The sequence below is a fragment of the Pezoporus occidentalis genome, unplaced genomic scaffold (genome assembly GCF_034315485.1).
Source record: "Pezoporus occidentalis ecotype Australia unplaced genomic scaffold, CSIRO_AGI_Poc_V1 ctg12, whole genome shotgun sequence".
Taxonomy (NCBI): Eukaryota; Metazoa; Chordata; class Aves; order Psittaciformes; family Psittacidae; genus Pezoporus; species Pezoporus occidentalis.
In genome coordinates, this window is record NW_026912994.1 from 2,368,587 (window position 1) to 2,395,350 (window position 26,764).

General features: G+C 39.4%; 1 protein-coding gene across 9 annotated transcripts in view; it reads left to right on the top strand.

The window, feature by feature from the left end:
* NCKAP5 (NCK associated protein 5) overlaps positions 1 to 26,764 on the top strand; it is a 530,111-nt gene that overhangs the window by 127,004 nt on the left and 376,343 nt on the right. For 8 of the 9 annotated variants that reach the window (XM_062605646.1, XM_062605676.1, XM_062605694.1 and 5 more), the window contains one exon: positions 18,887 to 19,015. In XM_062605646.1, the coding sequence (XP_062461630.1) occupies positions 18,947 to 19,015 (69 nt within the window). In that variant the 5' untranslated portion in view covers positions 18,887 to 18,946. Of the gene's footprint in view, positions 1 to 5,740; positions 6,420 to 18,886; positions 19,016 to 26,764 lie in introns of those variants that run through there. The other variant, XM_062605698.1, reaches the window with a different exon arrangement.

The following is a 26,764-nucleotide window of genomic DNA, read 5'->3' on the forward strand; positions in this document are numbered from 1 at the left end:
TATGATGCTGAAATATGGACTATTAGTAATGACACACAGCAAGAACAAATGCTACTATTAAACTGCATGTTTGATAAGCTTTCCACAGGACAACACTTTTCCACAGCCAAACTAGCTTTGGATAGTGTGTGCACATAATAGGTCTGTGCAGAGTCAAATGCGTGGCACAATTTATTTCCTTTGACAGTGCTAATTGATTATTATAATTCATCGTTATCTAAATTGTTAAATTCAACAGTTTACCATATCCTTTTGTTTCTTTGTTGCTCGGACATAATACAAATAGGAAGAGTTAATTACTGCATGTAACAACAGAGACGAATTTCATTGTCTGCTTCACTTGATTGAAGCTGTGTTGAATCACAGCTGTGGATTTTCAGTAATGGTGAAGAAAAGGAAGCAGGAATTCTTTTGCAATGAAGTTGCTTTTTGGTGGTAGTTAGCATTTTTATTTTCAATAGTATTCTTTTTTCAGCTGGGCTGTATTGTGCTTGCTTTGCTGTAGGAAGTATTACCTAGTTGTGCAAGCTAAAATCATGTGTGCGTTGATCCTGTTGGGAATCAGTGTGGCATTCTTTTAGGAATAGAGCACAACTTGTACAAGTAAAAAGACTGCATTTGTGTCTAAAATGACTTACTCCACCAGATATGAGCACTTGGCTTTTTTCCTTCAGTGCTCTGGTGATGTTCAGATCTGCATCTGCTGGGTAAAAGGAAGTAGTGCTGTCAGCAAGGTAACTCCAGAGAGATTAAGTGGTGGCTTGATTTATTTAGATCCCTAAAGCTCTATCTACACTGCTATCTTCTAAGATTTGGTGTAACTTTGCTGTAAAATGTGGGATCTTTTCAGCTGATCTGAAATGATATGACAAAATGGTTCGTAGTGACAAGATTTTGGGGGATTATTTTGCCAGTAGAGGGCTGTGTTAAACTGGATAAAATAACTCCTCCTTGTTCTCATATTTTCACTGAGTAACAGCTGAAGGCATATGGTTGTTTTCAAGGACAAAATGAGTAAATTATTGGATTTTTTTAGAAGCTACTAAATGATTGATTATTTAAAATCAGAATCACATCACTTTTACAGTACAACACAGTTTTGTGTCAGTCTAATTAGACTGAATTCTGGTCTTTAAAATATATCACACCTACCTGTTTATTCTAAACTGTTCAAGGTTGATAGCTACAGCCCTAATAAGTCATTAAACTGACGTGATACACAGCAACAGCAGGTAGCTTTGCTATAATGAAACAAATGAGAAAAGAACTGTTTTTCAGAGGTACATGTTTTGTTTTGTTGTGGCCTCTAAACTAGCAGTCATTATTCAGGCTCTGGTGCTGCAGGAGTTGACCTTTGGCAAAATATTTTGTTATCCTCAATCTTTTATAGAGGCCTTTTGTGAACTCTGCACAGCTCTCATTTTGCTGATTGCATTTAAAGTCATTTATTGCACAGTGTTTGCCCTCCTAGCAGATGTTAAAGGATTCCCTGCCTCCCCCTTAAAGGCTACTCCTCCGCAGCATCTAATTATAACCTACACAAAAGATTAACAGATGTTATAATTGTCTTAACTCATTGATTAAATAGTTTCTGCATGATTTGCTCTCTCTTCCCCTCATTGCTGATTTGCGAGGTCTTTTTGGATGAGTCTCCTGCATCTGCAATTTGTTAACAGAGGCAGTCTTGAGGTTTTAACTTTTTGGTTTTGTGGTCCAGTTTGAGCAGGTTATAGATGTTCTTCTGGACAATGTGACAGAAAGTGTTAAAAATGGGTGTGTTAATAGTTGCTTTAATTTCACGTATTGCTGTTTTTCCTCTTCCTTTTAGCCATTTCATCTGAAATGTATGTAAAAAGCAGACTAATTTTAACGTATGTAAGTTAGAGACTGAAGGGGCAAGTGCTGAGACTTATGTAACAGTGATTTTTGTCAATATATTTCAGTTGTCCCTTGCAGAGGGAATTAGTGGCTGAGAAAACAAGTTTAAGAAGAAAATTCCTAGTAGAAGAAAGATCTGAAACAGCAATTAGAAGACTTTGGCTTTCCTTGGGGTTTTTCTTGATGTGGTTTTTTTTTTTTCACCTCACAAAATCAAGGTTACTTGATGTTTGAGCTAACTAAACTCTCCTCTGTTGTGTTCCCACATTGAGATGAGGGCTCTTTTCTCAGGTGGATCCATAGTCATCCTACAGCACAACAGTGCCAAGCTTAACTGTTGTTTTATGTTCTTATAGCATCTTGAACTAGGTCAGACAAAACAATGTTTCTTTTCAGAGAGGTGAAACATCTTGCACATGTATTATCACTACTGGGGATTTACTTAAATGTCCTTCTCTGTTGTTTGGATTCTGTATAACTTTTCTTCTTTCACTGACACAGATGTGAGTTGTTGGCAAGTCCGTAAAGATTTCCATGATAGTCTCTGAATGTCCCATAGTTCTATGAACCTGCATCTGTCACAGGGCTTCAGCCTGAAGTGCTCTGCGTTGCTTAGTTCAAAATTAGTATAAGAAGACAGGAAAGTCAGTGGAGAGCATTTTCTCACACATTCTCTGACAAAACCTATGAACGCGTTAAAGAAGAGAAACTGATTAAAGGCTTGAGGCTTGAATTATGGGCTTGATTATTCAAAAGGCATAAAATATTGTGCTATTCCCCCTGCTCATCCCCCAAATCCTACTCAAACATAAAACTGTTGCTTAGATTCCTAGTCAGAGAAACCACCTCATGTTGAGGTTGGGCATACCTTATCCTATCAAAATCCTTTTTGTATTTTTGGTTGCCAAAAATACTTAAGCTCTGTGTGGAACTTTGAGGAATATTGACGCAATTAATGCAAATTCATGGATATGCGGGACATCCTGTGTGATTCTGCTTTGCTGATACTTTGTGGATATATATTCTCTTTACCGTGAACACCACGCATAGTGCTGGCTGTGAGAGTTTACATTACAATATAACCTACAGGGCTCTAGGTTTTTTAATGTTGGTATTTCTCTTATTCGTGAGTTTTATTAGGCTGAATAATCATCTTTGCAATGCACAAAAGCATTTGTCTGGGAGTTCAAAACTGCTCTAGAAACACGCAGGTACTTTGTTTGTGGAATTAACAAAGAACACTGTATCCTCCTGGCTCTTAAATGACATCTCAGTGCTCCTGAATACTTTTCATACGTGAGCTGTGGGGAATAGATTATACATTTGTAGTAAGTATATTCCAGGGTGCCAACTGTGCTTCTGAAGTGTATTTTAATTATATAGACACCTGTCCACTACCAACTTGTAATATTTCATAAAGGTCAATGAACAGGCAGCTGATGGAAATTACTTTTATTGAATACCAACCTAGTCTGAGTTTGAAACACTGATCCAGAGGTGAAAGGCTAAAATACCAATTGCTAATAATTAGATCTATCCAATCTCCATATTATGCTGGTGGCAAAAGGCATAGGTGCTGTTTGCAGTTAAACATGAGAAACATTTAGAAATTACTAAAAGTTCAGCTAAATCATTAAGGATTTTTAACATCTGCTGGAACAGCAGAAAAGTATTAAAGTAAAACCTGGCCTATTTTTAATAAACAGCTCTGTTATGTGTTATATCACTGGCTGTTAGCCCTCACATTTGAAACTAAGAGCTTCATCTTTATTTTGAGGTTGTGCATTTAAATGAAAGACAGCACCAAATGAACAGAAGAGACAATGGTAGCACAATCTACAGAGTTTGGGTTGGCTGTTGTCTGCTTGAGAATCTATACACTTGTCTTGTATTTAATTATGTGCCTTTCCGAAAACTAGTAACTTCCTTCCATTAAGCTGCAATTCTGTCATAGTATTATTGATTAGGAATACATTACAGTGTTCATAGGAAACTATTTCTGTCATTTCTATTTACAAATCTTTAAGTGAATTGCTTTTCTTTTCCTTCACTACAAAATTCCCCTGTCACGAGAAGACGCTTTAAACAGACATTCATAAAAATTTATCAATGAGATGATAATTTTTGGCACAGCCCTGAGAAATGAATGGTCCCTGAGGTACACAGCCATGGCAGCATAACAATGCAGAGGCAGACATATACCACAAACACTAAGTAATATTTTCCTTACTCATGGCAGGCATTAATGGATCCTGTCTCCCTAGTAAAGCACTAAAGTCTCATTTTTACCCACTGGCTATTGCCTCTTGTGGAAGCAAGCTATCCTTTACCTGTTTACTTATTCCTCTCTACCTGAACTCCAGGTTGGGATCCTGTGTGTTACAGGGGGATCCTGAGCTTGGGTGCACAGTTCAAGAGCTTGTAAGTCTGCGGAGCATATCTGACACCACCCTTGCTGAGGGGTCTAACTTAACCAGTAGCAGTGGGAGGCTACATCCCCCTAGCTGCTATCTTACTCAGCTGAGGTGGGGTGGCTTACCCTGGTGTGAGGCAAACCAAAGGTTAAGATTTAACTCGAAGGATCTTCACCCAAGACAACAGGAAGGATAAGGCACATTCTTGTGGCTTTAGGTCACACCCTTGGGCAAGAAGTCCCATGAAGACCCCACCTTGCTTTCCCCTTTTGTTCCTCTCTCCCTTCTCAGAGTCCCACTCAGAGGTTCTCTTGTCTCTGATAGCTCCTGGTAACATCACAGTGAGCTAACAGGGAAAATCAAAGGTGAACAGAACCTTTCTGTTGGCTGCAGCCAGCATCCTGCTCAAGACCCCCACTATTATAGAAAAAGGGTCCAGTTCTAAATAAAAAAAAAAAAAAGCTGCCTTAATGCTTCCTACTTTGGCCTGCAGGGGAATGAGGTTTGGATCTCTGGAGGGAGTAGAAGATATCTGGCTCATTGCCTGTGTACCTGCTTTTGGTTGGTTGGCGGCAGAATTGTCTCTGGACCTTTGCTGGGTTTAATTCTGTTCTGTTTGGATTTCCACAATCGGATTAATCTTGACAGAATAGCCAAGAGGTGAATGAGAACCAAGCATCTTCTGCTGTACTGTGCAAAATTTGGAGAAAGAATCATGCCCCACTTTAGGTACATAGTGATGTACATATCCGGTAGATAGAGTATTGATAGAGCAGCAGTGCTCATAGGAAGTTTCACTATTCAAGTCTTTGACAAAGAGAAATTATTCTGTAAATGGCACTTATATATACTATATATTATTACCTTCACAGTATAGTGGAGAAACTGAGACAGCAGAAGTTCGTGAACCAACCAAAACCACCCACTCAAGAGCAGGGATTCTACTCAAAAGTGTGGGCAAACACTTAAGGCTTATCTGAAATGAACCAAGTACATTCTTGCTTGCTTATGTCCAAAACCGTTCCCCCCTCCCATACACACCCCATAAATCTTATGCAAACCCAAATACTTTAAAAGGCTATATTTAGTCTCAAAATACACTTTTAAATTCTAAGAGGATACTTTAGGACGCACAAATGTATCACACTTTCCCTTTCCTCACTAAAAATTCTTTATTTCAGCTGAAATTCAAGCTGAACAGTAGTATTGGATAACTTTGGTTATTCCAAGACTGGAGGTGCATAAACTATAATGTTAAAAGTTTTACCTAAATCTGCATGGCATTACTTCTAAGAAATAATCTAGGAGGAAAAAATCCTATTTGAGGTGCTAACATGAACTCCGTAAGAAAAAGTCGATGAATAATCTTGTGCCAACCCAACTTGCTTTGCTGTCTACTGAAAGCAAAGGCATCTTTCTTTTTTAGTGGACAATGAACTTCTGAAAGGTCTGTATTTATTATTTGTTTTCTTTTGTGCCACTTCCAGTAGTTTAATGATTTTATTTTGCATTTTAAATGCATGGATGTGAGGGAGAGAGGCTGGAGAATTTTAATAGTATGCCCCTGTCTAATATTATCTGGACAGTAGTGTATCCATAATCCCAAAGTGTCAAATTATTATGTGTGATGGCAGACTATACGTTCTTTCCCATTTCACTTGGTAGAACTGAGTACAGATGAGTTAGAGACTGGTAGAATGACATAAAACGTAGGAGAATTATGAACCTTTTAAGTAGGAAATTCATGAATGTTTTTTAATTTACATTTTTATTATGTTTCTGGCAGATGGAAAAATTAGAAATCAGTGTGTATCAGCAAGTCTTCACTCTGTGAAAGGGGAGTAAGCACTGCTGGCAGCTGACTGCATGGGAGGAAGGATGGAGTGGCTCTTCTCCCAGCCAAAGCAAAAAACTTCTACTCTTATTGTGTCTAATGTGGATCAACCACCACAATTTATAAAGAGGGACACTGAAAGGGCGAGAAGGGTCTTTTCCTCCCCATCAGAGTCTTCCAATAAGTCATCACTCACTTTCAGTGTATTCTACTGTACTTCATCCTGCCTAATTTTTTTATATGACCAGTGTCATATAAATCTGGGAATTGATCTGTATTGGATTTCACTTCAGGTAATTTCTTCAGATACTCAGCATCATTTCCCCTTTATTTCTTTTCAGCCTGTTGTTGATAACCTAATCAGTTCCTCACTGTCCCTAGTGTTTGTATATGTCCCTCAAACTTGCATAGGTGGTCATTCCTTCTCATTTTAGTCTCCTCTTTGTCATTATTTGAAACTACTATGAAGGAACTTGTTAATTGTTTCCCTCCAAGTCAATACTTTAATCATCTTTGCTCCTGTTGTCTGAATTCCATCAATTTTGTCTGTCCTTTTTGCCCACAACTGAATTCAGTATTTGAGATGAGCTCACTCTAGAATTGCAGAAGAAAAAGAGGTGAATGGCTGTTTGGTATGCTGACACTGTTCAGTGTTCTGTCACCATCTAAGGAAATATGGATGAAGACAGCACATCTTTCATTTTTAATGTTTTCATAATAGTTTTCTTGGCCATAAGATGAAGATGGAGTTTAATCTGTGTGTATCTGTTCCTCTTAATTTTACGGTCTTGATATCCCACAGTCCTACATGCTCTATTGTGTCAGAATAAAGTGAATTTGAATTGGCTAGGGATATCCCCTGGAATTTTAATTTATATATACTTATTGGTATCCAGGGGGTACATCTCAATGAAACTGAAGGAAGTAGAGCTGAATTGTACCCTGTCACCTTTCTGCTGTGAGCATGAAGGAGAGATGTTACTGAAGTGTGTTTGGGAACACTGAAGCTGAATTCTGTTGGGTGTCATCCTTGGCTGATGTTAGGTTGGTTGAAATTAGAGTAGACTTCTAACTTCTATAAAGGCTGGACAGCCAGAGACTAGCTGAAGGATTTCAGAGCAATAGTTAGTTGTGGTACCTCCAAATTCACCTCTGGTACCACATCTCTTTTATGTGTCTTGGCTGTAGCAGTGGACAGCAGAGTCCAAAGAACTGTAGCTGCAGTTATAGCTGGCCTGACTGTACAAGGACTCAGTGAAGGTACTTGCAGATCAAAGTAAATGATATGTGAGGAATTTTTCTGATAAAAATATGCACAGAGTCCTGTACAGGTAGCACATGGAGCTGCCCAGTCTAATGAGACTGCATATTCTTGCTTTGTTTCCATGCTACACTCTGTTCTTTCAAACCAGGGGCTCAGTTCTGGTTTAGCTGGCACTGGAAGAGATTGGCACTGTCTTTCCGTTCTTGTTTCCCAGGGTAGAGTTTAGTCATGGTAGGGCGGAGGAGCTATTTTCAGATTATGCAGATAGATGAAGTTGAACCCTTTCCCAGTTACCCTCTTTCCAGGTCATGGAGAGATGACATTTATTTCACTGCACATTATCTTCCCTTTTTTTTTTTTCATCGGACAGAAAGGGATTATGAGCTTGATTCAGTTTTTTGCCTGGGCTGTTCTTAAACTAATACCTTCATTATAAAGTTATTGCCTGTAACAGAAGGATAGGCCCTGACCCACTGGGAGTGTCTGTACAACAAGGTGAAACTTGAGACACTAGGTTACAATCCACAAAGCCCCAGATTCATTAGAAACAAATTCTGCAGCCCAGACATTAAAATGTTCCCTCTAATACAAATGGCTTTCTTTATAGGACAATGTGCAGCGCTGGGTGCTGAAGGTGTTACTAGTGACAGAGGAAATATTTTTACAATACTTTGTCTTGAGAGTTTTCCTTTGAGCCACATGAACATTTGGAAGTGTTACCAGTGCTCTGGGGAGTAAGCCTAGATGTCTGAATGCTGTCACTAAGTTAAGATGATTTTAATAATTCCTTATATCCATGAGCTGGAATACATCAGTAAATAAATGATCTTTCATTCCTTTCATCTATGATGCCAGGGAGGACCGAACAGGGTAGCATTCACTTGGGACACTTCATCTCACAAAACTGCTTTCATTCACCAAAATGTTCTGTTAGAAAATGTTTCTAGCAAAATACTTCATTGTGCATAGACTGCAGAATGAGTGAATGAGAAACAAGAGAGGTGATTGTAATAAAAACCTCATAAGGATATTCATTCTCTGTATCTGATGGGCTTGTGTTCAGATCACAGAGCCATCCTGTGAGTGTACAGCCATCATCCCTTTTAGAAGTGCAGGTGGAAGGGGTGGAGCATGCACAAACCCAATGATTTTTAGTGGTCTCTCTGGACTGTGATTAGGACAGATGGGCAAGCAGCAGAGATGCTGACTGAAATGCACTGGTCTCAGAGAGGAAGGGATCTTTAGGCACATTTCAGGAGCTCCTAGTTCTACTTTCAAAAATGGAGTTGGCATTCTACCTTTGTTTACAGCAGAGATCCTGATACAGGTCTTACACATAGGCTTGAAATTCTTTAATTTACTTAAACAGTGCCTTGATTTACACCAATGAAAGAAAAATTAAAAAAGCCCACCAATCAAACTGAGCAAAATGTAGGAAACTTCGTTGTGTATATTAAATTCTTCCCTCCACTTAGTTTTCTGTCAGACTTATTCAGATGTTAGATTTAATTGCGTGCATTTTTCTGAACATCGCAATGTATTAAATGAATATATATGAATTTGGTATGTTATCTTTATTGGCCTCTTAAACCAGATGTTGCTGCCTCTGATGAGGATTTGTAATTCAGTGTTTGAAACCTAATGAAATTCCAGTTTGGGTTTCTGCTGCCAGCTAGCCGTTTTACCATGAGAAACAGCTAGCTCTAACAATGATGTACTAGATTACAGAAGTTGCATGTAGCTGATGCCAGATGTGTCTTTATTAGAATATAAATGGGACTTTGTTTTTGAACCTCAAAATCTCCACATAACCCTTTACGTCTGTGTATAGTAACAGTGAAATTTCCTGAGGTCCTGGAGTTCAGCTTCTCCAGATGCTTGGAACTGCCTGTCACTGACCTAAGCTTAGCTGTGGTTCCCGAGGGACAGAAATGTGTCCCTCAGACATAACTGATGCTGTTGCTGTGCTCAAAGCATACCTTTTGCTGATTAACAGCCTAGATAGCAATACATTGCTGAAAGAGGCTTAGTGGCTAAGGGAATCCATCTTTACCATATAATAATCTATATCACATAATTTATAATCATATGAAGTAATAATATCTAATAACAAGTGATTAGAAACTTACTCAAGAAATAGGATCTTTGGATCTAATGTTTCCTTCAGCCTGAATCACCTCAGTCTTGCCTTGCTATCTCTTTCTTGGATATAAGTCTTAAAATGTTCAGAAGGATTTGATTTCAGGGCAGGAACTAAGGATACACAAGCACTATTGTTATAATCTGTTTTTTATTGATGATAACACTGTAATATATCCTTTTCTTCCATGCTGTCCTGAAACAGATTCATGCTTTCTGTCTGCTTGTCTTTCGTCATTTTTTTCCTGAGTAATTTTATTGCATGATATGAATGCTTCATATGTCTCATAAAAGCAAACGGGGGAGAGTAATCCTTTGACCTTTCCAGCATTCTTTGGTGTAATTTACTGGTGATTCGTCTCCCTGTAGCATGGCCCTGGAACCCCATGATAAAAATGGACAGCCAATCCAAACAGAAAATGCTGAAAAGGTTAAAGCTTTGATTATGTTAGTCTATAAATGTTCACAGTTTTTTCTTGGCCAGAAAGAAAATGAGAGCTGAAAATGGCAATGGATGAATCATGCTTATTACAGAATACGGAAATGATATCTGCTCAACCCTTTCTTGTTAGTACTGAAAGAACGTAATCTTGTGCCCTCTCATTTTATGTCACTGCAACCCACCTCATCCTCTTAAATGAATGCATGCATCCATTTAATTAACCTGGTGAGATACTGAGATATAAATCTTTTAAATGCTTCTCATGCAATTAATCTTGACAGCTGTCATATTAATAACATCTTTAATGCTATATTCTTTATTTTTTGATTTATTGAAATTCCTGGTATTATTTTGAGCACACTGATAGGTTTGCTAGATTTAAGCCCTTAATCTTAAATTGTTTAAATCCTAGAATCAATTCTATAGAAAGCTTTACTGGTTGTTTAGTTTGCTAAATAAATGGAAGATTATCTTTCATGAAGAAAGCATAAATGTGTTTTGAAAACTGTGGTTGAAACAGGGGGGAAATTAGTAGCTGAGATGCTTTATTTTAAATGCTTTTTTTTTCCAGAACATTTTACTGAGAGTCTGTTCTTTGCTGGCAAGTGATCACCAGTCAAAAATTGTATGAGACTGTCCTTCATGCTCTGTTGATTCCCTTTCAAGAGAAGGGATAAGGGCAGGATAGATCCATAGTATTTGGCTCTCAAATTCATCAATGTTCAGTTTCTGTCATGTGATATTGTCATTATGCTTAATTTAAATCACAACAAGGATGCAAAGGTTCCTTGTCTAGCTCTGGCCTTTCCCACTCTTTGGGAGTGCTTTATCATGGCCTTGTGGATGACTGCTGGACAGTTTTCAACCAGAACTAGGGGAACATTGGGTTAGGGAGTGGTTTGGATCACAAAATAATTTGCAGAGCATAGCTGGCTCTGTGCACTGCCTCTACAGCTCCAATGTCCTTTGGAACAGCTTTAGAGATAGTAAGAAATTCAGGGTGCATAAAAATTAATTATCCCACAGGAAAATGAAGAGAATTAGGAAAGAGTCTTCTATCTAGATATTTTCTGACTTGACATATTTTTTAGTATTTTACAAAGCCATTCAAGATATCTAGATATGTAGGCAGAATGGGACAGCAGTGCTGTATTTGCTGCCTTGTAATTCCCATCATATTCTACTTATCTAAGCATTTTAGGTTCCTGCACTGGAATTTGTCTAATTTCATTAACTCATTATTGCTGGTACATGGCACATTCTCCTTCCCTCTCTGCAAAAATGCATCTTGCTTATCTAAATCACAGAATCACAGAATCCTAAAGGTTGGAAGGGACCTCAAAAGATCATCTAGTCCAACCCTCCTGCAAGAGCAGGGTAACCTAGAGTACATCACACAGGAACTTGTCCAGGCGGGCCTTGAATATTTCCAATGTAGGAGACTCCACAACCCCCCTGGGCAACTTGTTCCAGTGCTCTGTCACTCTCACAGTAAAGAAATTTTTCCTGATGTTCACATGGAACCTCCTATGCTCCAGTTTACACCCATTGCCCCTTGTCCTATCACTGGGCATCACTGAAAAAAACCTTGCTCCATCATCCTGACACTCACCCTTTACATATTTGTAAACATTGATGAGGTCACCCCTCAGTCTCCTCTTCTCCAAGCTAAAGAGTCCCAGCTCCCTCAGCCTCTCCTCATAAGAGAGATGTTCCATTCCCTTAATCATCTTTGTGGCTCTGCACTGAACTCTTTCAAGCAATTCCCTGTCCTTCTTGAACTGTGGGGCCCAGAACTGGACACAATAATCCAGATGCGGCCTCACCAAGGCAGAGTAGAGGGGGAGGAGAACCTCTCTTGACCTACTAACCACACCCTTTCTAATGCACCCTAGGATGCCATTGGCCTTCTTGGCCACAAAGGCACATTGCTGGCTCATGGTCATCCTCTTATCCACTAGGACTCCCAGGTCCCTTTCCCCTTCGCTACTGTCCAGCAGGTCAGCCCCCAACCTGTACTGGTACATGGGGTTGTTCTTCCCCAGATGCAAGACTCTACACTTGCCCTTGTTGAATTTCATCAAGTTCCTCTCCACCCAACTCTCCAGCCTGTCCAGGTCTCGCTGAATGGCAACACAATCCTCTGCTGTGTCAGCCACTCCTCCCAGTTTAGTATCATCAGCAAACTTGCTGAGGGTACATTCAGTTCCCTCATCCAGGTCGCTGATGAAAATATTAAACAGCACTGGTCCCAGCACCGACCCCTGAGGGACTCCACTAGTCACAGACCTCCAGCTAGATTCTGCCCCATTGACCACAACTCTCTACCTTCTTCCTTCCAACCAGTCCAACCACCTCACTACCTGATCATCAAGCCCACACTTCCTTAGCTTATCTATGAGGATGCTGTGGGAGACAGTATCAAATGCCTTACTGAAATCAAGAAAAACCACATCTACCGCTCTACCATCATCCATCCACCTAGTTACTTGCTCATAGAAGGCTATAAGGTTGGTCAAACATGACTTCCCCTTGGTAAAGCCATGTTGGCTGCTCTTAATGACCCCCTCATCCTTGATATGTCTAGAGATGGTGTCAAGAATAAGTTGTTCCATCACCTTTCCAGGGACGGAGGTAAGGCTGACCGGTCTGTAATTACCCGGGTCCTCCTTCTTTCCCTTCTTATAGACCGGCGTGACATTTGCCATCCTCCAATCCTCAGGCACCTCACCTGTTTCCCACGACTTACCAAAGATGATAGAGAGTGGCTCAGCAATGACCTCCGCCAGCTCCCTCAGCACCCGTGGGTGTATTCCATCTGGACCCATTGATTTATAGATGTCCAGATTACTTAACTGATCCCTAACCCAACCCTCATCTACCAAAGCAAACTCCTCCTTTATCCTGACTCCTTCCGGGGCTATAGGAATCTGGGTCCCCCAGGGAGAGTCTGCAGGAGTAAAGACAGAGGCAAAGAAGGCATTCAACACCTCTGCCTTCTTTATAACCTCTGTCTCCAGGGCACCCACCTCATTCAGCAGTGGGCCTATACAGCTTCTTGTGTTAGTTTTATTCGCTATGTATTTGAAGAAGCCCTTTCTATTGTCCTTGACCCGACTTGCCAGATTAAGTTCCAAGGAGGCCTTAGCTGTCCTAATTGCTTCCCTACATCCTCTAACAGCTGTCCTATATTCCTCCCAAGTGGCCAGCCCCTCCTTCCATAATCCATAGATTCTCTTTTTCCGTATGAGTTTGCCCAGCAGTTCCTTGTTTAACCATGCTGGTCTCCTGGCTCCTCTACTTGACTTCCTACTCATTGGGACACTCTGATCCTGAGCTTTGAAGAAGTGGTCCTTGAATGCTGACCAGCTGTCGTGGTTTAAACCACCAGCTATCTTGAGCCCCTTTACCACCTAATACCCTTTGCCATGATACTTCCCTTAGCAATTGATTGAAGAGGCCAAAGTTGGCCCTTTGGAAATCCAGAAATGTGGCCTTGCTAGGTATTCTATTCTTCCCACACAAGATCCTAAACTCCACCATCTCATAGTCACTGCAGCCCAGGCTGCCATTGGCCGTCACTACTTCAACCAGATCCTCCTTGTTGGTGAGTACCAGATCCAGCAGCACTCCTCTCCTAGTTGGTTCATCCACCATTTGCATTAAGAAGTTATCATCAATGCACTGGAGGAACCTCCTAGACTGTGAATGACTGGCTGTGTAAGTCTTCCAGCAAATGTCGGGGTAGTTAAAATCCCCCATGAGGACCAAGGCATGTAGTAAAATAGTAACCTAATCCAGTGGGTGTGGATGTGCAACGTATACACTAGGGCTAACAAACTGCTGATGAGCCTAAGCAAATACCTGGGAGTACTGGGCATTAGGCAGGCGGGCCCTGCTTATGGCATTGCTATGAAATACATTGTGGACGAAACAAGAAACATTTAGCTAAGTTTCAGGTTGCAGAAATGCCAATGTCACTGTAGTTTTCTGTTTCCCAAGTGGAAGGAATTATTTTTCCACTTTATCACTCCAATCCCTGACCAGGCTAAATACCATGATGGGGAGAGATAGGGGTGTGGTAATGAAACCATTTTCATGGCTCACTTACAAGCACTAGGCAGAGTTTTCTCATCTTTTGTGAAGGTGGGGTCTTCTGCTGTTACTGCTCTGATGGTTTGAACACTCTACCATTAACAAAAAAAACAAACAAAAAAGCCAAACCAAAGCCCCCCAGAAAACCCAAACGAAACACAACACAAAGGAAACAGTGAAATGCTCAGTATGAAGCTAGCTGTTGTTTTTGAATGGCCTATACCTGAGAAGTTAAATGTAGTGATTTTATAGATCAGAACAATCTTTAATCTGTTGAATACACACCAACTCCTTAATTCTGGATTTATTTTTTTTTTTTTTCCAGTTCTAAAAAGGCCCATACAAACCGTACCCTACTTATTTACACTTTTTCTTCTGTTTTTGTACAAAGACCACCAGAAAAGAAAATGCACATTGGCGTTATGCAAAAGAAGCAGAGCTGGACAGAGACATTTAATTTGGTTCTTGGGAAGCAGAATCAATCCAGAGATTGCTAATGAGATAGAAAATCTCTCACTTTTAGGTCACCTGTTCATTCTAACTAACATTTTCATTGATGACAATCTTTACTTTCTCATAGCTTCTTCCTGACCTATGCTAGCGATATTATTTTCATTCTCCTTTCATTGCTGAGGACAATACCAGTTCTTGTTACTCTCAGTCTTAAAGTATGGCTGTCAAACAAGCAGAGCTATCAGAGTAGAAAAAAGTGCTTAAGGGTGATCACTGTATAATTTTGGCTTCATTCTGTTACCCAGCATTTTGATGTCCACATCACAAAACTTGTCCTCTCGTTAGCACCTCAGAAACACAAGCAGACTGCTGAGAGGGAATGCCTTACTGCCCTACGGGTGTTTTGCCTTCTGGCAGTGTTAAGGTGTGCAAAGCAGAGTGTGGTGAGGCTACCCTACATCTATCCTGAATTTAAATGAAAGGACACTAGTTTACAGAGCTGTCATTTTTATGTGTTGTAACTTCTAAATTTATACTAATTTGTAAGAGAAAAATAAATACAGTGTATTTCCAGTTACCAAAGAGATATACTGTGCGCTAGTTCCCAGTTGGCATATGTTGGCATAGCTCTGTTGCAGTGTAACTGCCGTTTCAAACTGTCTGAAAATATGTTGGGTGCTTATCTACAGAATATAATGTTATGAGTTTTCATCAGCTAAAGCAATATACATCAATCACCCTTTGTTACTACTAGAAATGAAGGTATTATAATCCAAGAAACTTCTTGCATAGATTTTAGAGAGTACTTTTCTCTGTTAATCACACTGTTTCTCCAGGGCATAGTTTTGGAGCCATTTCCTCAAGTAATGAAGATTCTTGTATTGAGTGCTAAAAATACTGCACTTTAGGTTGTATAATCAAGCTCTGGCTCTGCCTCTGGCTTGCTGGCTTTCTGAACAGTGAGGGTATACCATATTGAAGCAAGATTCCACTTAGGTCTTCCCCTGAGAGTTTTTTCTATGTCCATATAAAACCTTCTTCCCTGAGCTCAATGAAAAACTAAGACAGTAGGCAAACATCTGGGACCTGAATTCTCTTAGACTGATCCCCGTACACTCCTTGAGGATACAAGGAGGATATGAGGATAACCGCCAAGTACTTCTAACTTCAGTGCCTTCCCCAACTTGCTCAGCATAGATGAACTCTATAGTCCCTTAGAGAACAGTCCTACAGTGGAAAAATTTCCTGCAGCACAAAGAACAGTAAGATGTTCCCCCAAAGGTTTGGCAAAGTACATGTATGAGTGCAGTGTCAATGATGACGCCATAAATCAGAAGTGGGTTTGCAATAGTTCACAGTTCAGCCAAGCTAAATGGGACAGTCAAGGTCTGAATGTTGATCACTGGGGTCTCTGCTATAAAGATACCGACAAGCAAATTGGTCAGGGAAGGCGGATAAATTTCTACAGGCTGTTTTCTTGGCAATACAAATAGCATTTCTGATGACTGGGCAAAACTGATTCTGAGTGCTTTTACATTTCAGAACTGTTACATCTGGACGACCATTCTCTGCTGAGCTTCCCAGTGGATGCAGTACTGTATTTCAGATTGTTGTTAGTCTCAGAGGAAGAGAGATTTACCTGGGAGGGTAATTTTTTGTCTGTGACAAATAGTATGATGCATAAAAATGACCATTCCAAAATGAAAACTTGTTCTGGTTTTATGTACTTCACTCTGATGATCAGTTTTCTTTAAAGGCCTCCTGAGCTGGGTACTTTGAGGCACCAGCATATGTTGCTACAAATGATGTATTATGTTCTCTGACAATTACCTTTGATTCAAAACTTTAAGTGGGTTCAGCCTTAGGTTGTTAACTCTTTAGGAGAGATCTGTGACTGCTAATGGTAACACGCCCAGAGATTTTTTTCCATGGTATGTGTGTGTGTGAGGCAGTGGAGTGTGCAGTCTGAGGCTGCTTCACCAGTACATGGGTAGGTTCATGTGCTGTGCCAGGTATGGGTTACAATAAATCCACTCCTTGAGGTGCCCAAGGCAGCGTAGCATGTAACCTATAGGAATAATTAATAGTAATGCTTGACCTTCTGCAGCGATAATGGGCTCCAACTGTAGCTCTCCAACTGGTTTGCTCCTAAGTGGTTGTGTGCTTGCTGATCAACGAAGACTCCCTTGGTGGAAGTCCTGCTCTCCAGGCATGATGAATGCAGAGAAGAATGATACAAATATTGCATAAGGGCTTTCTCTTGCCAGTTTCTGGTGTAATCACAAAAACAGTGTGATACATTGCCTCTTGTGTTTGTTCCAATCTGTTTTGGTATTTCTTTTGAGGCATGATTACTAATCAGCAAACAATGGTAATTGTGTTAATGTGTACAGTAATTGTGTAAATTGTGTAAATACAATATCATACCACTGAGATCCCTTATAAATTGAATGTAACAGTGTCTGTAGCTTTAGGATTGGTACTACTAAAAGGAAGCAAGGGCTTACAGATAAACCTGGGAAAAAAACCACAAGGCAGGAATGAACACAGTGCAATAACTGGTTTTCCTATCATTGTGTGTCCATGTTCTCACTGCATGCATTCCTTAGATGAATGTGTATAGTGGGTAATTCATCCATTTTGGAGAAAATGGCTTGAATTCTGGTCTTGTGTAAGTGTAAACCAGAAGTACAAAACAAGTGCTGTTTAATAGAAGGCTGAATTTCTCACTGGATGGCTTGGTACCAGACTAATTGTGGCTTCCCCCTGGGAAATATTTTACAAGAGTAGTCCCAGTTATGATGCCCACAGTGGACCTGATGATCCTGGGTTGCATGCCTCTGGGAGTCCTCCAAATTCCAGCTGGCTTTGGAGGCTTAGCCTGGGCATTCCGTTTTCCATGTAGGTGGCCTGTGCTTGACCCATAGTCAGACTCCTTTGTGCCCTCATGGCAGAGCAGTTAGGGACAACTTGAGGAATGAGTTGTGTTGGTTTTATCTGCTTAGTGTCCCCACAGTGACAGATGGGTGGTTGAGAAATCACATTTATCCATACCCATGCAAATATATCTGCAGGGCACATGCTTCTTTTGGGAATGCCAGCTGTGTTACCCTACAGCCAAGCTCAGTGGTATTCATGCATCACCTGGATGTTTGTGACTGAAGGTTTTGTTCACAATAAGTAAAAAGGATCAGAAATGGACAGATATGTCTTTTGCTTAGTATTGTTTTTCAGCCAAATGCAGTGAATGTCTATAGATTCAGCATTAAGCAGTGCTGTATGAATGTCTCAGTCTTACTAAAATTGTTTTTAAATAGGCTTTCATATCAGCTCTTGACTAAAAAAAATGTGGACAAATTCTTGTAGTGAAAGCTCTTTGTATTTAATGGGAGTTAGCCCAGATTAAGAGAGATAGCATCTTGCCCTCTGATACAGTAAATGTAGTCAGTATGAGATTCCTATACTTGGTTCTGTATTTATGAGCATATCTGTCTGCTTTAATTTAGGCTAGATTCTGACTTCTGTTGTTCTGTTCCTACTTTCTGAATCCTGAATAAATTCATTAGCTTTGCCCATGCTCCTGAATCATACACAATAGATATTACCTTAACATACAAGCTAAAACTTTCTTACACGTATATTATCAGACACACTTGGGAAAAGAGAGAGCTGTAGTTACTGGTAAACTGTAGCTTGGTTTTAGTAGAAACCACCAGCCAGGAACAGTCAAATCCTATAAAACTGGAAAGACTCACTCCATCTGTGATAGCCTCACAGAGTGAAGTTCCCCAGCCATTCTGTACAGGCAGGTGGGCTGTTTGATTAACACAGCAGAATCTTTGACCTTAAAAACTTAAACATGCTAAGGGCATTTGTGTCTCATTAAGGATAATGGGAGTTGAAAGCTTTTAGAACTCTTCAGGATTAGGTCCAAAATATGTACATCGTAGCAGCAGCACAGATGTGCCAACAAGCAGGACTTACTGAGGAGTGCAATTAATGTGAAGCGAACTGTTTCCCTCCCCGCCTCCCACTCCCCAGCCTCAGGTAGCTTGTTGGCTCTGCAAATCCAGATCCCAGCCCAGTTCAAAAGAGACTATGAAAACATGGGTTGTCTTGATAAGGACAGTAGTAGCAGATTATTTTTTTTCTTTGAGAAGTGACCCAAACATATTGGTAATATTTCTGTCTGGAGAGTTTAGCTTTTCTGGCACAGAAAATTTGTTCCTGGAACGTAGCCTACTATAGACACAAAGTCATTAGCTGCTGGGTTATTACAAAGTTAATGATGAAAGACAGAAACTGTTAGTAAGATACTGAAATGTGCATTTAATTTTTATTTTTTTTTAACTTTATTTTTTTTTTAGTGATGCTGGAAACAGTCTGACATTTCTAGCTGATCAAAAGGAAAACAAGTAACCTCAGCTATGGAGAGAAAGAGACAGCTACAGAAAAGGGAATCTGGGAAAAGACTTTCTCTGGACAGCAGTCTTGTGGTAAGAATGAAAATTTACTGAATTTACTGAATATATCTTGTCATTAAAATATAGTTGTTAAGAGACAATACTTATAATGATGTACATTTTAAAGATATTTATTCATCACAGTATCACAACCTTTTGTGATTGTTAAGATTCTCCAGAGCAAAAGTGCAGGACGAATTTTACTGCATCCTAAATAGAAACATGTCATCAGGTAGAAGCATGGCCCTGAATTCACTGGATTTACACAAGGAAGGAATCCAGACAAATATACCGAACTTGCAGTTAAAATCCTACTCAGCCTCTGTGGGATCACTCTGTATTGCTCTATACTTAGCATATGAGAGCTGTAGGTAGCTGAGGTCATCTAATCGGAAATGTTTGTTTTGCTGTTGAGGATACTAGGAAAAACTTTCACTGTAGTGAATGTACAGATTGCTCTAATGTCACCTGAAAGAGAAATGTAAATGCCAAGTGCTGTAAAATAGCTGGTTTGGATATACATAGGATTTGGATTCATTGAGATTGTATTCTGAATTTAATTTTAGTTAATATTTTCAAATGGTGACTGAGATTAACAAGGACATTTCATAGCCGTACTATGGATGCATGACTGGAAAATGCTCATAGATGGTGGAACAGTTGTGTAAGAGGATAAACATGACAGTGTCAAGTATTCAGCATGCTAGTTTAACAAATACTGAAACAACGAAAGCTTGGAGAGTCAGGGAAACCCATGCCATCTTTGATGTTCATAGAGATTGTCTTCTGAGGGACAAGTTTGTTCCTGGTTGTTGATATCAGAGTTGCCTCTTTGAGTGTTTGTATGGCTAGCACTGATGCTGGCAAGTGCTGGAAACAAATGGATTTGGCATTGGTAGCTGCAAAGTCTGGGTTTAGGTTCCAGGGGTCACTAATGAACACCAGTTTGGCTCCTTACACGAAAGCCACAAAGTATTAAACTTTGCGCAGTGCCACTCATAAATAACAAGTCAAATGATTCATGAAGCAATGCTTGATTAGAGGGAGAAAAGGACTGCAGCAAGGTAACAACACTAGACAACAAGAAAGCATCCCAGAATGTACCAACAGTCATTTGAAGTCCTCATTTCTGATGACTTCTTGAGCAGATATTTCTCCTCTCCTTTAACATTACCGTACACACAGGTAGTGGGACTCCAGAGCCCCGATTGCCTATTACATTGGATGGCATGTCTGTGGTAGTCCCAGTTACCTGAGCTGCTCACAGCCCACTCCAGCCAGCTGCTCCTGCCTCATCTGCACTGTGGCTTGCTGTTGAGATTTGCTTCACCAAAAAGGCTACAAACAACCTAGAAAATAGAAACTGTTCTGTCCCATCTCTTTGGTCTTACTTCTGTATCCCCATGCTGTAATGTGTTGCTTTAATTTGTGCTGACCGTTTGTATCAGGGAAGTGTAAGATCACTAGTCTACCTTGAATTTCACACAAATTACAATGTAATTTCCTTTATCTTATACTATACTTTTAGGGTGGTTTTGGTTTTGTATTTTGATGTCCCATCTCTCCCCCTAAAGTAAAAAGCCCACTGACATGCTTAAAGTAGTGAATATGGACTGAGCAGGTTTGTCTATCTACTGATGCCTTTCGTCTGCTGTGCTCCTTAGCAGGAGGCAGCAGAGCAGGCCCTCTCTTCCAGGTTTCTACTGCTCTGCAGATCCTTGAGGACTCTCTGCTTCTCCCTTAGGCCTAAGCTAGCATGTCTGTGCTTCTGGGGTAGTGTTAGCTGGCCAGTGAAGAAATGTGCAGATCATGTTTCAAAAGGGGTCTGTCCTTTTCCTTAGCTTTCAAATGGCACTTATAATAATGAATGACATCTCTTTATTTTGAAAAATAAAAATATTTAGAGAGAAATAATAGTAGTGAAGAGTAGCAAGTCCTCCCCCAGACTCTGAGCTGATCTTGGGATCCTAATGAGATGTTGTTTAAGTTCCCTCCTGTTCAGACCATGCAGCTCTGTGCTCTAATGGTGAGAGGTAGCTGTTTTCAGGTTGTTCAGCCTGCAACAAAAACTGCCTTCTCGACTTTCACACACTCACCAGGCCATGCACTATTAAAACTTTCAGTTGTCTTCTAGCTTGTGTGCAGACAAGGTAGGTTTAGTATGAAATCACAATTTTATCTAACACACTGAGTCAGACAAAATCCAGCTGGTTTTGAATGCTCAGTTGTGTGTTTATTCCCAGGGCCAACCTCTGCTATTAGTTCTAGGCATGCACACCACTGAAACAGACTCCAGCCTAAATCCTGCAGCTAAAATGGAGTTCTGTGCTCCAAACAATTTGCCATGAACTATCAATATTTCTCTTGAGGAAAAAAGAATGCTTACGGAAACTGGGTAAGGGAAATGCTAACAATTGTGACTTTTCACAAACATATTGCTCAGTGTTTAAAATCATTTTTCCCTAAATGTTTTCACTGATGCAATGGACTAGATTCAGCCTTTACTTAGTGCGTTAAGATAGAAATTTTCCCCGAAGTGACAACATGGTCTGCTGTGTGGATGGGAACAAAATGCTAAGTATTTCTGGCTTCCAGTCCCACCTACTGCTACTTTGGACTTAATTTATAACCAAGACAGTACACTATGCTTAAATTTTTTCCCTGTGGGTGGGTAGCAGAGAGAGGCATTTGCCAGTGTCATAGGGAATATTGGGTGTGTGATGCTATCCAAAGTACTTTGTGTAATAATCATACCTACATATTAAAATGCCCACGAGGACATAATTAGAGGAGCGATAGAAACTGGCTGTATGAGACGGTGATGCTTTCTACCTGCTCTTCAGCAAGTGGTAAGTAGGGTGGGTTATTGTACGCAGCTGGAAAACAGTCTTCAGGCACTGGTTTGAAGTCAATCAATTTATGCTAGTATGTGCCAGCAGAAGCCCTGTGGCTGATTAGCCAGTATTGTTACAAAAATTTTGAAGGAAACCTGTGAGGGTAAGAAATATTGCAGTATTTCAATATTTTGAACATATAAACCCATCATACCATCAGGCTGACACACTCGGTTTTAAAACAATATCTTCTGCTGCACGTGGCATTTGCAGGTTATGCTTGCCTGTAGCGTTTCTTGGTGCACGCATCCTTTTTCGGTAGTTGTATACTACAGGTCAGTGTGTATCGAAGCTTTATATTGAGTAGGATATGTGTAACTAGTGTCATCCATACATTTAATTAGAAACATGTGAGCACTGATGTTGTTTGCTGCAACCGATTATTTCACAACAAATTAGAAGAGATGTTTTGAGATTCAAGTGCCTTCAGCTGCCTGTTAGTAAGTCACACTGGATGCCTTGTGATTCCATGAAATTCAACTGGGCAGAACAAAGTACTTTGTACTCCTCTTATTTTCTCCAAATTCCTTTCCTATCGTACCTTTTCTTAATTGATGCCTTCATGTTATATATGCATCTTCATTACACTTGTATCCATTCCTTTACCAAACTCTATCAGAGTGAAATGTTTTAGGTGAGTGCCCTGCCTGCGCAAGTCCTTAATTCTTCCGTCTCTTCCCAAAGGTTTTGTGTTTAACCTCTCAGGCATTCAGGGCTGGACACTCTGCTTGGAAAATCTGGCCTTGATTTGCTCAAGAACACTTGTTGCTTGGTGGAGTCTTCCAGCATTATCATATCTCATAAAGAATTCTGATTTCTGTGTGTTTAAAAGAAACTGGTTTCTACTTTTGTACTCTGGACTATGAGATACAAATAGGCGTTTCTGATAACATTCCTCACCCTGCCTGGCTGTGTTGCTTTTCCCATCTGCATCAGATTGTAGTCATCTTCTGGAATGTTTTTTTCCCCATGATTTAATCTATGAGTATTGCATAGTGAAGTTTGAAACAAAACAAAACAAACACCAAAAAATACCAACAAACCACCCCCCCAGAAAAAACTCTCTTCCTTTCTCATCTCAGACTCTGAATATATAGGGTACAATGATATTTGGTGAAAGAGGAAGAAAAGGAAAAAGTTGTTTCTGAAAGAAAAAAAGGCATGGCTTCAAATTCCTTAGAATATGGGTCTGGGCCTTAAAGATATGAACATAAATTTCATCAGTGTTTTTTATTCAGGCCTATCCCATCAAACAATGAGATTCAGGCTTTAGATGAGGAGTATCCATTTCAGGAACATCCTTCAAACAACATGCCAGTGAGAAATTTCATAGGCATTAAAACACTCTTCTTGCACCACAGACACAGTAACTACTTCTTCATCAGCTCGGGTAAAGAAAAGTTCAGTGTTCTTTCATACACTACTGTATACCCTTCCAGCCAGTGGCTTGGGGGTATAAGCTTTACAATGAGGATAAATAAACCTTTTTTTTTAAAAAAAAAAAAAAATATAAATGCACAAACATATTCATAGAATGTGCTTCACAGGGCGTACTTTTTGAGTGATTATGGACCTTATGAATATCTGAATTAATGCTTTACTGGAAGTTAGTAGTTTGAAGCCATGCATTTTAACAAGACTCAGAATCATACCACTGTTAAGAAATGCCAGATAATGCAACAGAGGAATCATTGCAAATGCTGTCCAGGTCAAAGAAGAGCCTTGCTTTTCGCTTAAATGAAATTAGATCCCTGTCAGCTTTTAGTCATAATTCATAAGTTTTATTCCAGAAATATCTGGTATAGCCAAAGGCTGTTGCTGCTCTCTAGATTTCCAATACTGACAACTGGTTAGAGAGATATTTTACACCCAGATGCTCATTTACATTTGCAGGCAAAGCAGGTAAGCCTGCAGTGACAATGATGCTTTATAGCTTTATATTCAGGTGAAACAATTGCAAAATACTAACTTCCTAGCAATCCCTACAGGTAATCGTATAAAATCAGTTAAAGAAAATGTTTTTGTAATTTCAGTCTGATACTTAAAACCCAAAACATACCACCCAGGAAGGATATACTTTTTACAGTTTCAATGTAATTTTATACTACCTTTATCGTTTCATCTGTTGAACAAATGATGCTACTGTATTTTGGTTTTAGAAAGTTTTCTTCTGCAAATTTATTACCATCAGAACACCACAATTCTGAAAATCAAACTGGTTTGAGATAGAAGGACTAAAGAAGGTCTCTAATTCTTATTTGGTTCTAAATAACAGATATCTGTCCTATCATATTATGATATTAGTAAAGATATTTTATAATATGTGTGGTTGTATGAAGATAAGATAGACAACAGTGAACAAGGTAGAACTCTGTGTCCTTTTGGATTGTTGCATAAGAAATCAAGACCAAAGTCATTGCTGTTATTGCCACAGTACCTCTCTTTAGATTTAACATACACTGTGAAATCTGTAATGTTGATGGGACACATTTATTTGGAATACATATCTTAGTGGTCACATACCTACCTCCATGTTAGATTGTTTTATATTTACACTGGGATAGCCATAGGCTATTAAGAGGAAAAGATATTTCAGAGGAATATTCTGCCTTATCATTTGGCTGAAATCCTTTATATTTTGTTAAAAAGAACAGCTCTACAAAGTAAAATACTGTATTTCCTGATTGAAATTTTTTTCATGAATAATTGTTTTATGTTAAATCTTTCAGCATATGTAGTTGAAAACTGGTGAATGAAACTAGGTAGAAACAAGATGGAAAAGGATTTATCTTTTTTTCTCTCTTCAAACATTAATATGAAAATACATAGAAAAATAAAAATTGTACTTTAATAGAATTAAAGCCCATATTTCCTTATTATGGGTATAATGAAGATGTTTTTCATGTGATAAGGTTTCGTTGGTAATATTTGCAATTCATGGTTTGGTATGTGGCAAAGCAGCTTACACAAGGAATGCTATTAAAGAAAGCTACTGAAAGGATTGATTGTATTTCAGGTTTTCCCTAAAGAAGTTCTTTAACAAAAACAAAATGGAAAACAGCAAACCCTAAACAGACCCAAAGCCAAGCTTTTAGGCAACTTGTGTCGGTGATGAGAGTGTTAGAACCTATCAGTGCCACCAGGACCATATTGACTACTTTATTCACTGGGGTGCTCTTCGAAAATAGTAAAAACCCTATCCTTTGCTTGATCCAAAGTGTCTAGTTGTCTCCAAGGCCCTTTTGATCAGGAAAAGTCAATGTTTCAAGCTGTGCTCTTTGTTTGTGTGGATAATTCCCAGCCTGACTGCACACATGGTTGGCCCTTACAGCTGTGGTGGCATTTAGCTGGGGAGATTTGAGAACAGAGTATCTTTTTGAAGCAGCCAGCATTTATCAAAGTTTTTTTTTTTTTATTTAAAACACAGCTTTTACTTCTGAAAGCAATCTGTGGTAAAGTGCTGCTCTGGCTCATGAGCTGTGCCCTACTGCTTTCATTCTGGTCACACACTCTTATGGGGCTCTGTAGAATTAGCTTTAATGACACCACTTTTTTATAATAAGGGTAACAGTAATATAATGAATTGTACTGGGGTGTGGGAGTAATACCTTCATCTAGTCTACCTGTGGTTGTGTTGATATCATGTGCAAAACCGAAGTTGAATTAGAGACCTTTGTTGGGAGATGTGCATGTGTTATCTGTGAGTAATGCATGGGGATGGGAGCCACGCATTTAGGGGTTAAGTCCAATATCTGTGACCTTTAATCAATTTTTAACTCAGTTTAATAATTTTCTAATTCAGTTTTCTCATCAATAAATTGCATATTATAATAATTTCTTACCTCATAAGTATTCTAAGAAGGGTCTGTTATTAGCATGTGTCTGTAGCTTGCTTTGATATCTTCAGATGAAAGGTGCCACAGTGAAAGTGACAGTATAGCAAAGCTGTGAAGAGTGCTGCATCAGCACGGTGGGAGGAGAACTCTTTGTATGTGGGAATTAAATTCAGTGAAGGGAATAGCCCTGATTTTTTTGCTAGTTGACTGTGACATTCACAATGTGTCTAACATCAGTGTGTAACATCACATAAACCAGCATTTTGACTTGAAAGGTGACATGAAACATACTGCTTAGTCAGATGTTGACTAATGTGCTTACTATTTTTTCCACCTAAAACTGCTGCCAAATTCCCTATGAATCTGCAAATATTTCCAGTCCTCTCAAAACTTGAATTCTTATTTTTGTGTATTTATAATTCAGAATTTTATTCAGCTGGATACATATCAGAAGAAAAGTATGTGCCAGCGGTGTAATCAAGCACTGTAAAAGCATGGTGAAGCCTGGAAAAGACATGCAGAATGTGAGCCTCAAACAGTTTTCACGGTGTGTTGTAGAGGCAAGCTAAAGCCCATAACATTCAGTGCATACAGTAGGAGAATAAGTCAAGGAAAATGATTTAATAAAGGTGACAAGTGTGTTGTTTGGAGGTAGAAGACCAAATACAGGAAAGAGCAGCAATGGAGTATATGTAGGGGTTGCTAATTTAATAGGTTAAAGTTTGTGTATTTGTAGAGAAAACCCTAAGATACAGAATTGATATAGGGACTCAGTAAACTGAATTACCAAGGCAATATGAGAAAAGTCTGTTCCTTAGGTCAATGTTAGTATTGCTTGCACTATTCTGCAAATCTCACAGTAAGGGCATCTATTCCTTATTCACAGACTATGTGAATGAAATGCTATCATCTCTATATATAATAGCCCTGAAATCTGCTTGGAACTTTGTGGAAAAAGGAAATCCCAGTGTGGGTATAATCTAAACAGAACGACAACAGATTGTTTTGCATCCTCTGTGTCTTTAAATGCTAAGATTTTGCAAAAATGGAGC